Source organism: Doryrhamphus excisus, chromosome 6, assembly GCF_030265055.1.
Source record: "Doryrhamphus excisus isolate RoL2022-K1 chromosome 6, RoL_Dexc_1.0, whole genome shotgun sequence".
NCBI lineage: Eukaryota > Metazoa > Chordata > Actinopteri > Syngnathiformes > Syngnathidae > Doryrhamphus > Doryrhamphus excisus.
This window is the reverse complement of record NC_080471.1, coordinates 8,906,405-8,919,583: the sequence shown is the minus strand read 5'-3', so window position 1 is coordinate 8,919,583 and position 13,179 is coordinate 8,906,405. Positions and strand designations below refer to the sequence as shown.

The 13,179-nt window shown below is 42.1% G+C and overlaps 1 protein-coding gene across 2 annotated transcripts; it reads right to left on the bottom strand.

Moving 5' to 3' along the window:
* Positions 1-1,146: 1,146 nt before the first annotated feature.
* Positions 1,147-12,554, bottom strand: ireb2 (iron-responsive element binding protein 2). Of its 2 annotated transcripts, XR_009130088.1 has the most exons (23): positions 12,481-12,554; positions 11,220-11,306; positions 10,985-11,150; positions 10,768-10,905; positions 10,277-10,507; positions 10,131-10,200; positions 9,871-10,054; positions 7,219-7,358; positions 6,974-7,145; positions 6,797-6,897; positions 6,606-6,722; positions 6,369-6,528; positions 5,251-5,386; positions 4,019-4,103; positions 3,791-3,947; positions 3,596-3,720; positions 3,423-3,527; positions 3,146-3,288; positions 2,900-3,047; positions 2,686-2,808; positions 2,427-2,612; positions 2,080-2,346; positions 1,147-2,007 (listed from the first exon to the last, which is right to left on the bottom strand). XR_009130088.1 is itself a non-coding variant. In XM_058074812.1 (22 exons), the coding sequence occupies exons 1-22, from the start codon at positions 12,503-12,505 to the stop codon at positions 2,236-2,238; spliced, it is 2,910 nt and encodes a 969-aa protein (XP_057930795.1). In that variant the 5' UTR covers positions 12,506-12,554; the 3' UTR covers positions 1,150-2,235. The 2 variants fall into 2 exon arrangements, 1 of the variants encoding a protein (XP_057930795.1); XM_058074812.1 differs by having other exon boundaries at positions 1,150-2,346.
* Positions 12,555-13,179: the final 625 nt, after the last annotated feature.

Genomic DNA, 13,179 nt, shown 5'->3' with positions numbered 1-13,179 from the left:
CTTCACCTCCTGCCTTCGAAATCAAGGACGAATGTGTGCTTTTTAAAGGGAGACACAATCAACCGGTTTCTTTCTCAATTTCCGTATAGCTCTCTTATATGAACCAAGTGTATATTTACCATGTAAGCTTCCACACATATTTTCGTAGTAGAGTTATAAGACTATGTGGGTGCAAAAAGATATGGGTGCGTGGGGTAGGGAAAAATGTCTGGAAGTGTCGCTTGTCGCACACTTTCATTGTTTACGTCTCCGGGGGACCCACACGATGACGGTAGCCCAGCTTTCGCTAGATGACTCAAAAGGGACAAAAGCCAAAATATATATATATATATTTCCGAGCACTTCCTCTGCTGGATAAAATACTGAAATAGCAGCTTCTTTTCTTTCTTTACTGCCAGTAGAACGTTACTGAGGCATTACATCACGGCGGCGTGGGTCAAGTTTGTGGATTTAGTGACTACGTAGATGTTAAACTCTTCACATATCTGTGCCTTCTCGTGGCCGCTTGCCACCTTAGAGACACTTTGGGCTCACTAGCAGTGAAAGAAGCATGTTATGTTTTTTTTACTGCATATTGTCTTTCAACTTTTTTTTATGTTTTTCCTTTCATCTACTGTACGAAGGAGTATTGGATCAGAGTAAAAAAAAAAAAAGTGTCGTAATTCCACAAGGAATAAGCTACGTCTTGGATATAATTAGCATGCAATATTGTCAAATAGAGATTGTTTTGGACAATGTGACTTATGTCATTTCTTGTAAAAGTTGATTTTTAAAAAAAATGCTTTTTAAGTCCTATTGTTTTTTTTTCTTGTAAAATTACAACATTGTTTTGATAACATTAGGTCTTGTAAAAAAAAAAAAAAGAAAAAACTTACATTTTGTGTAAAATGACAACTTTGGTTCATTTTTTTCTCCTTTTTTATGAAAGAATTCTTGTCTTCTATAATTAAGTCTTGTAGAAAAACAAAAAAAGGCACATTTAATAGTCTTGTAACGTTACGACTTTTTGTTTTTGTAAAATCTGAATTGTTTTTTTTCTATAAAATTTTTCTTGTCTCATAGAAGCTTACTTGGTGTTGTAAAATGACATCTAAATTCTTCTATAATTACAACTTTAACATTTCATCTTGTAAAAACTATAAATAAAATCTTACATTTGCAATCTTTATTCCACATTTAGTTTTATGATGTAAAATTACGACTTAACAAAACATGAATTTGTCTTGTAAAATTCAACTCATTTTGCCCAAAGCTACAACTTAAAACTCCATGCCCCAAATATTCCTTCGTACTTGTGGATGACTAAAACAAGCATCAGTGTCAAACAAGCATTGAAAAAAAAAAAGGTTAGCAAGTCTGTACACGTTTAGTGTGACATACTTGAGAGAAGCTCGAAAATCCTGCTCTAAAATACACTAAACATGAACGAGAGTAAAGAAAGAAATCTGGTTGGTCATGAAATGAAAGTGTTTCTGATTATGGTTGAATCTCTTGATTGCAACTTTAATGTCACATTCACACTAAGAAAAAAAAAAAAGTCACTCACAGTTCTTTTCACTGGAGATGTTAAATTCCTGCCAATGTTTTCTGGCCGTGTTACTGAATGGAATCCGCTCTGTCAGGATGGAACTGCGTACGAAGAAATGTCACCAATGTGCACTGTCATGCAAAATCAAATCAATAAATGTTGCACTGTTTACACTTGGGATACTTGAATCTCCTGCGTATTTATTTCACATCCTCTCTTCAGGTGATAGTAAAGGTGGGTGGGATTACACAGGTGCTGCCAACGATAACATTAATATCATTTAAACTGTTGCTAACATGTTTTTTTATGTTGATAACAACAAGGCCAATCAGCAGCAGTGTTCATTTTATTTCCAATTCCTCCAAAAAAAGCAACCTTTGACCTCAGTGCCAGTCTGCCACGTAGTTCATAATGTTGCATTTTGTACAAATGTCTTAAGTGCATGAAGACTCTTGTGTTGACTAACGCAGGACGCTCAGCTGGGAATAAGACACTTTTGCATAACAGCCAGATAATCACTTGTTTACATACACAAATATGGACAAACGTACCTAAGCACCATCTTAGCTTTTTCTTGGCAGGACTTGACACCTTGCCTGTAAGGGGGTGAAACAAAGACCAAAGGTAGAGTCTCCTGGTCCCCCATGAAGATGTCCCAGTTAAACGACGAAAAACGGGGGATTGTGGGTGTCAAGAGTCATGTGAGTTCACAGCATTGTCCGTGCAACATATTTCAGGAGGCCTCCGTGTTGGAAAATAATGATTTCCAAGTCGCTGTCAAACTGTGCAGTGACCTCAAATGACTTTCCTTGACCGGTCTGAAAGACAGAGTGAAGATGTGTTTTAGTGATGAGTGTGTGTGTGTGTGTGTGTGTGTGTGTGTGTGTGTGTGTCCTGCCTTGACGACGAGCCGCTGCCCGGGACAAATACGCTCGGGCAGGCTGATGCTGAACCTCTCCTTGCCACTCAGCTCTAGCGTGTCGGCATTGTGCTCGGGTGCGAACTGCAGCGGCATGATGCCCATTCCAACCAGCTGGTTCTTGTGGAGCTTCTCGAAGCTCTCTGCAATAACCGCACGGACCCCCTGTTGGCCCACAGAGACAATTTTTGCCGCCTGATGTCACAGTACTTTGGTCCACATAACAGCGTATCGTTACCAGGAAGTAAGGTCCTTTAGCCACCCAGTCCCTGGAGCTTCCAGAGCCGTAGTCTTTGCCTGCGAGGATGATGAGGGGAACGCCGTCTCTCTGGTAGCGCTCGGCGGCCTCGAAGACGTCCAGCTTCGTGAACAAGAACAGGACATACCAAGTCAGACCGCATGACGGATTGTCGCTTTTCCAGTTGTTCCCGAGTGACCGTGTGTGCGCTCACTGTCTGGCCTGAAGGAATGTGGAGCGTCTTGGGACCTGCTTTGCCAACCAGTCTGTTTTGGAGCTTGATGCTGGCGAACGTCCCCCTGGTCATCACGGCGTCGTTCCCTCGCCGAGCGCCATACGAGTTGAACTCCCGAGGAGTCAGGCTGTGTGCAAATATTCGGCACGAGCATGTTGGTTACTGAACTCTATCTTCATGTATGTACCCCTGTACTTCGGAAAAAATACAACTAAATAAACGCACCGTTTGCTGAGCAGGTACTTGGCAGCGGCGCTGACCCTTGCGATGCTGCCTGCCGGCGAGATGTGGTCCGTGGTCACTTTGTCGCCGAGGAAGAGTAGGACGTGAGCATTGTCAATGGACTGAGGGGGCGGGACTTCTTTGCTCTTCAGACAAACACAGACGAGTACCACCAATTGTGAATTTTGAAGTACATATATATATATACACATATACAGTATATATACACACACACATATATTTTCCCTGTTTTCTTGTGATGGAAAAAGCGTCCACATACTAGTTTGCTGAAGAAAGATGGCGACCGGATGTATGTGGATTTAGCGTCCCAGGGAAAGACGACCGACTCAGGACATTCAATGTTATTCCAAAATGTGTTTTCTTTCTGTAAAAAGGCAAGAAGCTCTTCAGAGTTGGATTGTTTTACTTTAAAAGTTTTACCCCCCCACTCACCTCCATCCTTGCCCTGAGCTCCTTAAACATGGTGGAAATGACTGTGTCCTCTTCCGTCTCTCTGACCTCCTCCCTGGACGGCCAGATGTCACGAAGGTACAGCTCCTTCCCATCTGACGTCACGCCTGAGGCCGACGAGAAGAGTGTGAAAAAAAAAATATGCCGTACAAAATGTTTAACAAAACTCTCACCCACCTAGAGGCTCTTTCTCAAAGTCGATGCTCACAGTGCCCGCAATAGCATACGCCACCACTAGGGGTGGAGATGCCAGGTAGTTGGCTCGTACGCAGTCGCACAAGCGGCCCTCAAAGTGTCTGTTGCCAGATAGGATGCCGCAGGCCACCAAGTTCCCCTGGAGCGCAACGCACAATTTCACTCTTGAAGAAATGCTACTTTAAAAAAAAAAAACGTAATCAAACATACCTGTTTGATGGCGTCCACTACCGGTTCTGGTAACGGCGCGATGTTCCCTACACAGGTGGCACAACCGTAGCCGATCACCTCAAAGCTGAGGGGGAAATAGACGAGTTGGAGAAGTGATGGTCATGCTAGCAAATGATCACCTTAAGCCTGATTCATACTTCTATGCTGAAGTATAATACACCAGCATGCACCTCTAAAAACAACTTTTAGTACATTATATCCTCTACATCAGGGGTCTCAAACACGCAGACACTAGTTTGAGGCCCCCGCCTTGATATGAAAGTTTAATGTTTGTGCGGCCCGCGCAAGTTTGATATGGATGCTGTATGGTATCATGTACCCAGAAAAAATTATCACGTTTGATTAATGTTCATGTTAAAGGTTAAATAACTGTTAATAGTTATCCTCCCTATCCGTGTGGAAGTGGTAAGTTTTTGGCTATTTAAGTTTAAAGGAAATAACTTGAAGGCTATCGTTTAGGTCGCTAGCTCTCTAGTTTGCGAGTTAGCATGTGTCTCAAGACCCTGCAGTTGCGCAATATGTTGTAAATAAAAAAGTAAATGTGACTATAGTTGTGTTTTGTCATGTCTACAGGGCTCTAATAATGCTTTGTAATTTTAATCTGAAAAAAATAAATTGTCTACCTACCAACTATATGTGGTTTCTTAAGTTTTTATTTTTTGACATTTTATTATTATTATTATATTTATTTATTACTGATTGATTGATTTTCTTTATTCTTGATTTGTTTATTTATTTTTCCTCTTATGTTGTGCAGAAAAATAAAAATTAAGATATTTGAGAACAGTGGAATGTTTTATCAGAGCTTTTATTGTAGAAAATTGGAACCAAAGCACTGAAAAAGTTTGTATATTTTTCTGTTTTTAATAAATGTGTTTTTTTTTTTGAAAACCTGATGCGGCCCAGCCTTGCCCAGACCCTAGCTCCAGTGGCCCCCAGGTAAAATTGAGTTTGAGACCCCTGCTCTACATCAATGACTTGTTCAGATGGCGTACAGACCCCCTTCGTGTGTGCCTTCTCCATCAACATTTGCAATAAAAATGACTATTGATTAGTCCAAACAAGATAAATAGTCGATGAGTGTCATGGTGGCGTACTGAACAGAAAAGACTCAAAACAGCATCAGCAGGGGTGAAACAGTGACTATGCAGAAGCACAATCCAGGGTTAACATTTACATACTACACACATGATATTTTTGATGACTCCTACCCCAGCTGGTTGAAGTACGGCAGGACCCCGCTGGCGTTGAGGTAGTGCGTGACCATGCCACTTCCTGGCGCCAGGCTGGTGCGAATGTACGGCTTAACCATAAGACCCGCCTCCACAGCCTTCTTGGCCAGCAGACCTGTCATCCGTGTAGCCAACATTAGCTTATGTCCACAAACAGGATGATGAAAACACAACGGCAGGGTGTAAAACGCACACTCAGGTAACAGCTATGGAAAAACCATCTGTGAATTATTTTTCTTTTTTCAGAAATTTGTTACAATTGTTTGTTACTTTTGCACGATTTTTACCGCCATACAGGGTGTGCTCTTTGTGTTAGTATATAAAATGTCTGTTAATTAAATGCCAAAATCTTTAGAAAAGGATGTTGTTTGGCTAACTTTTCCAATGGGGTGTTAGCCTCTGCACACACTGATACAAAATCCTCAAGAAAAGCCGTGCTTGTGGTTAAGGAAGTCATTGTCACCGATGCAATTGCATCATTCATGTAAGATATTTTTTATGAGACCCTTTAGGGCTGCAACCATTATTTGAATAATTTGAGGGTTTTTTTTTTTTATATTTTATGTTTTTTTTGGCTATTTCGAGGAATCCTTACATCACCAACGCATGTACGTCACCCACACAGGGGATGAAGAAGCGGTGTGTGTTAAGATGTGGGGAGATTGAAGAAGAGGCGAGAGAAAGCAACAAGGCAATGAAAAAGAAGGAAAACAAAGATTTTTGTTAGTTTCACCCAAAGGGAGAATTATATTGTCTTTTTTTTTTTTACATAAAACCCTAGAATATACCTAGAAACTTAAGTAAAAGCTGTGGCTTGCTGTTTATTCTTCAATTCATCGATTGGCCCTTTTCCAAAACATTTATAATATACCATTTCCTCCAAATGTAATCTTTATTTACCTGCTTCATTCACACCAGTTAGTGTGAATTATTAATTATTTAGTGAAATCTTTTATTTTTTTCTTGTAAATTTATTATTGCTCTTAAAATGTTTTTTCCGATTACTCGATTAATCGACAAAAATGTCTACTGTATGACTAAAATATTGGTTAGCTGCAGCCCTAGGGTAAATGGAATATTGTGGAACATCTTCTCACCTGCTGTCAGCATTACAGAGGGATTGCAGTTGTTGGTGCAGCTGATCACAGCGGCGATGACCACCGAGCCATGGACCAGCTGGTACTCCTGGCCCCCGTGCAGAAAGGGAACCTGTATGTGCTGCTTGTCCTTGGAGATATTGAAGGCTTTGGGCCCCACCTAAAAGCAGAGGCCTGAGGTCGTGTTCCGCTCTAATTACACCATGTAAGAGGATGGGAGGATGGGATGAGGTGTACCTTTTCATCCAGGCAACTCTGAAATCCTTCCTTCATGCTGCAGACAGCCACGCGGTCCTGCGGCCTCTTGGGCCCGCTGACGTATGGCACCACGGAGCTCAGGTTGATTTCAATCACCTGTGAGGAAAAAAAAACACCAGCGTGATTGCTCTTGTCTCTTAAGCCCATCCTCAAATGTATGCTTTAATTACCTCAGAATACTGGGGGTCTTCTACAGAGTTCTCGTAGGTTCTGAAGAGCTTTACAGACTTCAGATAGGACTCCACTAACTTGAGTTTTTCCTGGGAAAAGTCTGGAACAAAATGACAATGTTCAGGACAGGACAGAACGGAAGAGTATAAACAATAAAAGAACAAATGAGCGCTTACGCGTCTTTTTAAAGTGCTGCATGGTGACCCTGTCGATTGGGAAGAAGCTCACGGTGGCGTTGTACTCAGGGCACATGTTGGCGATGGTGGTTCGGTCCGGGGCCGAGAGTTGCGACACACCGGGACCGAAAAACTCCACAAATTTCCCAGCGATGCCGGCTTGACGCAAGTGCTGCAAACGAGACAAGATGTGAAGATACGATACGCGAGGCGAACAACCAGGAGAGCAGAGCAGCTGTGGTCACCTTGGTGATGCCCAGCACCACGTCTATGGAGGTGGTCAGAGGGTTGATGGAGCCCACCAGTTTGCAGCCCACTACCCGGGGAAGGGTCAGAGACACCGGCTGGCCCAACATCACCGCTTCAGATTCGATTCCACCCACACCTGGCACATTCATGGTAAAAAAAACTTGATATATGTCTCATATTTTAGATTCCTCAAAGTATATTTTTGATAGCTCAGCAAACCCTTAGTGTGTCAATGAGCTTCATGAAATAGTTTTCACTTCAAAGGTGTACCTTGTTAGGGTTACCTGCCTTATTATTTGGGTCATGGCAAAGGGGTGTCCAAACTTTTGGCGTGTACTGTATATAACAATAAAATACTGTAATGTAGAAATGTATGCACTGTACTTTATGTCCACACGCATTTCTTATGAACAATTTAATTGTCTATCTTCCTACGTCACAGCCAGCAATTGGTGAATGCAAACATTTCAAGAAATATTAGTGTGAGGGAGTTGCCAATCGTCCCTCACTGATCAGGTGTATGCCCCACTTAGACACTGTCTTGTTTCTATTTGTGTATATTGGGGGTGTTGAACTGGGTAGTTGTTGGGTAATCTAAGTCGTTAAATGTAATCTAGTGTTTAAAATGTATATAAAAAGTGAAAGTTCAGTGTGGTACTATTGAAAGACTTTTGTGACATAAAAGAAGGGTGTTATGAATGTAAATATGGTACCTTTTAGACATACAGTGAAGAAAATAAGTATTTGAACACCCTGCTATTTTGCTATTTCTCCCACTTAGAAATCATGGAGGGGTCTGAAATTTTCATCGTAGGTGCATGTCCACTGTGAGAGAGATAAACTAAAAAGAAAAATCCAGAAATCACAATGCATGATTTTTTAACAATTTATTTGTGTGATACAGCTGCAAATAAGTATTTGAACACCTGAGAAAATGAATGTTAATATTTGGTACAGTAGCCTTTGTTTGCTATTACAGAGGTCAAACGTTTCCTGTAGTTTTTCACCAGGTTTGCACACACTGCAGGAGGGATCTTGGCCCACTCCTCCACACAGATCTTCTCTAGATCAGTCAGGTTTCTGGGCTGTCGCTGAGAAACACGGAGTTTGAGCTCCCTCCAAAGATTTTCGATTGGGTTCAGGTCTGGAGACTGGCTGGGCCATGCTAGAACCTTGATATGCTTCTTACGGAGCCACTCCTTGGTTTTCCTGGCTGTGTGCTTCGGGTCGTTGTCGTGTTGGAAGACCCAGCCACGACCCATCTTCAATGCTCTGACAGAGGGAAGGAGGTTGTTCCCCAAAATCTCACAATACACGGCCCCAGTCATCCTCTCTTTAATGCAGTGCACTCGTCCTGTCCCATGTGCAGAAAAACACCCCCAAAGCATGATGCTACCACCCCCATGCTTCACAGTAGGGATGGTGTTCTTCGGATTGTACTCTTCATTCTTCTTCCTCCAAACACGCTTATTGGAATTATGACCAAAAAGTTCTATTTTGGTCTCATCTGACCATAAAACTTTCTCCCATGACTCCTCTGTATCATCCAAATGGTCATATGCAAACTTAAGACGGGCCTTGACATGTGCTGGTTTAAGCAGGGGAACCTTTCGTGCCATGCATGATTTCACATCATGACGTCTTAGTGTATTACCTACAGTAACCTTGGAAACGGTGGTCCCAGCTCTTTTCAGGTCATTGACCAAGTCCTGTCGTGTAGTTCTGGGCTGATTCCTCACCTTTCTTAGAATCATTGAGACCCCACGAGGTGATATCTTGCATGGGGCTCCACTCCGATTGAGATTGACCGTCATGTTTAGCTTCTTCCATTTTCTAATGATAGCTCCAACAGTGGACCTTTTTTCACCAAGCTGCTTGGTAATTGCTCCGTAGCCCTTTCCAGCCTTGTGGAGGTGTACAATTTTGTCTCTGGTGTCTTTGGACAGCTCTTTGGTCTTCGCCATGTTACAAGTTAAAGTCTTACTGATTGTATGGGGTGGACAGGTGTCTTTATGCAGCTAACGACCTCAAACAGGTGCATCTGATTCAGGATGATACATGGAGTGCAGGTGGACTTCTAATGGGCAGACTAACAGGTCTTTCAGGGTCAGAATTCTAGATGATACACAGGTGTTCAAATACTTATTTGCAGCTGTATCACACAAATAAATTGTTAAAAAATCATGCATTGTGATTTCTGGATTTTTCTTTTTAGTTTATCTCTCTCACAGTGGACATGCACCTACGATGACCAGTCCGGGGTAACCCGGACTGGTCGCCAGCCAATCACAGTGGGATGTATATCGTACATCAACTTAAATATATCAAAATATGACTTTTTGGTCCATATCACCCAGCTGTAATATAGTGTAGTTAAAATACAGTATATTAGTAAATAAATCACAATATATTTATACAAATGAATGTGTCCTGGCGCGTTTATTTGAGGTGTGGTATTTTTCTATAGTGGAAATTATAATAAAATATTAAATTCAATCACTGGATTTAAATTGTTACCATGAAGCTTGTTGAGTGTTCTCAACATATTTGATGTTATTCCGGTTGGCTCAGTCTCAGCTATCTCATGTGCTCATCTCAACTCTTTCAAACAGAAAATGATGAGTTAAGTTTTTTTTTTGTTTTTTTACCCCAGCCGAGGATGCCCAAGCCGTTGATCATGGTGGTGTGGGAGTCTGTGCCCACCACGCTGTCGGGGTAGATGAAACCTCCACGGACCTGGACCACTTTTGACAGATATTCCAAATTGACTTGATGGACGGCGCCGACGTCGGGAGGAACAACGTTGACATTCTTGAAGGCTTTAGAGCACCACTGCAGAAAAAGTACCAAGGACAGTTGTTGTGTAAGAGGAATATATTCTTCTAAAAGATCATATTTGAAGTTTCACCTTAAAGAACTGAAGTCTTTCTTTATTTCTTATCAGCTCCATTTCCTGATTCTTCACAGCTGTTTCGGCTCTGTGGAAGAACAAAAGATACATTTCATTAAGTAAGCCAAGACAGGAGACAGGATGCCACAGCCCTGCACACTCACTCAGAAACTGGTTTCAGGTGGAAGGGGCAAAGGAGAGGCGTGTTCTCAATCTGCTGGACCGAGGTGTGAGCTGGCCCCGCCGCAGACGATGGGGGTTCGCTGCAGGCAGCTTTGCTACAGGAGCCTTGCCTGCCACCACAGTGTGAAGCTCCTCTGGGAAGAGGCTTGGATGAAGGGGGCGGCCGGGAAGGACCTTCCCCTCCACCGGGGTTGGGAGCGTTCTGTATGGCACTGTGGGCGGAATGAACAAAATCAAATCAAATACAATAAATACAAATACAAACAAATACATCTCGGGAGCTAAAATCAGAGAGTTTCATCCACATGAATGGCGTTTTCTATTGCACGTTTAAATTCATTGTCTGTTTTTGTTGCAGTTTTAACACATTTCAGATGATTTCAGCTGACTCTTGCTTTCCCGTACTCAGTGTGAAGGAACTAAATGATCATGTCAACCTCAGCTTTTATGGCCATTAGCAAGGCACACTCACCATTTGCTGAAGTCTTTCTGCAGACAGTGGTCCACGATGAGGTCTGTGGGGCATTTGGGGTTGACCAGGCTGGGATCCACCCCATGTTTGATCATGGCATCCCTCATGGCAGCAAGGTCCACCATGGCGGGGATACCACTAGGAGGTGAGGAAAACGGCATTGAACCTGAAACTATCTGCATGGGGAATATTTGATTTTGACAGGAAAACGACTCACGTGAAGTCTTGCAGGAGGACCCGCGCTGGTGAGAAGGGCACCTCGGCATTAGCTTGCTGCTGTTCCCAGTCCAAGATGTTCTCCACGTCTTCCTCTTTGATGTATAATCCATCGCAACTTCGGATGGCAGCCTCCAGCAAGATGCGGATGGACAGAGGCAGCTTGACTTGGGGGAGAAAGGCAGAACCATTAAACCCCCAACAGTGAAATAATACACCACATGGTCTTCACTCACCATATCTTGGATCGTTTAATTTGTGTGGATTGAAGAACTTGGGGCTTCCGTCAGGCAGTGCGTCAATGAGATGGCAATATGGGTGCTCTGCAGAGATAGAGTAAATTTGAGCAATGGCCTACAAGAACAGTACAATAATGGCCTGAGCTCTAAAGTGAAGTGGAACAACACTGATGCACAAAAGAACAAAATATCAAACAGGCCTGGTACTCTCTGCAGTAGAGTAACATAAGGAAATACACAAATAACAACTTTTCAAGATTATTAACAAGTAATTTGCATCAAATGCCAATGTGACAGTGCATTCCCTATGGAATGATAGGCAGCAGATTCATATGGATGATTTTCTACAGGACAATTCGGCAAATCTGACTCATGTCTCAGCAAGACATCACACTGGCAGGTTTGAGTGCAGTTTACAATGAAACAGAACCTGTACAGGGAAATAGTCACAATGTATAAACAGTGCAACTCCACACTTGAAGAAAAAAAAATGAGTGCACACTGCACAGCATAGAACTGGTTTAGTTGATTTGCAGATAAAGCTATGCAAACGCTGGGGTTGGACGTTTTATCAGCGGCAATTCGGGATACAAATATGTAATAAAACAACCGCGCATAATAGAACGTAAACTCGTCAGTTGAGTTGAATGAGAAGCGAATACACTGTAATATTTCATACCATGAGTGCTTATAAAAGGGGGTAAAGTTGCCACTCTACGTATCTTGTAGCTTCAACTTACATTTATAAGAAGCTATAAATTATTGTCACAATGGTACTTTAATTTGTGTTTATAACACCAGTGGACATGAAAAGAGCCCCCCGTTGACAGAACACAGTCGGCGGCTACACTAGCTAGCGTGAGGGTGCTAACCTTATCATGAAGCCCATTCGCTAACTACTTATCACTCTGCTGCTGCTTGAACGACTGACGGTGATGATAAAAACACATTACAAACCACCAACCAAACGCTGATAAATGAAAATTACCACAACAATTAACAGAGAGGTTGTTGGTTAGCGGCAATAGCTAATTTGAACGCTTGCTCTTTGAAGAGCAACCAAGCGGGCTTGTAGTGTTAGCTTCTGTATATGTCCCGCTTGTTTGACATCGGAACGCTTTGAATAACATAAACCAAACGCGGGCGTTCGTTTTAAACAGAAGAGTGGATGTGGACCGGAACCGTGTGGCTGACAGTAAACTGTCGGGAGACATGACACCAAGCAAGAAGGTGGAAGAAGGAGAAGACTCCTCTTTACCTTTGCCTGAAGAAGTGAGCGCCATGATGACTTATGGAATCAACACGACTCATCTTCGTGAGCATAGTGGCAACACCAGACAGACCAATCAGAGGGGAGAGCGCTGCGGCCACGCCCACCCGGCAGTCAACGACTCTTTCGGTGTAAGAGCACCAGGAAGAGGCGCCTTATTAAAATAAAAGCATAATACTTTATTTTATATTTACACTTTTTAATAAGACATTTTTGCCTCAAACATTAGAACACTATTGACAGGGTGTGGGCTAAACATGTAAAATATAGCTTATAGTGTGAATCAAAAGTGTTCCAAATTAATTCTTAATTACCCTTATATGATATGTTTAATCACGATTTCGGTGACTTTAAAAACTGATATTGTCATGTGGCCAAACTTGGTGTTGTATTCAAGGTCACTCCTCCGTCTTCTCTCGAGCCCCATTGTATAATTTCCAGTTTATGTAATTTACAATTTACGGTTCATCCTGAATATATATATATATATAAGTCACCTCTATACAATGATTTTAAAAACAACAAGTTTTAATTAATCTATATTTTACAAGGTAACAATTGACATAGTTCAAAAGCTATACAGTTTTGTCAATTACGAGTTAAACGCGAATGCATCCGATAAAACAATCCGTCGGCCAAGTGATTAAATAATCACCTTAAATTAAATCATTTTGTGACAACAGATTG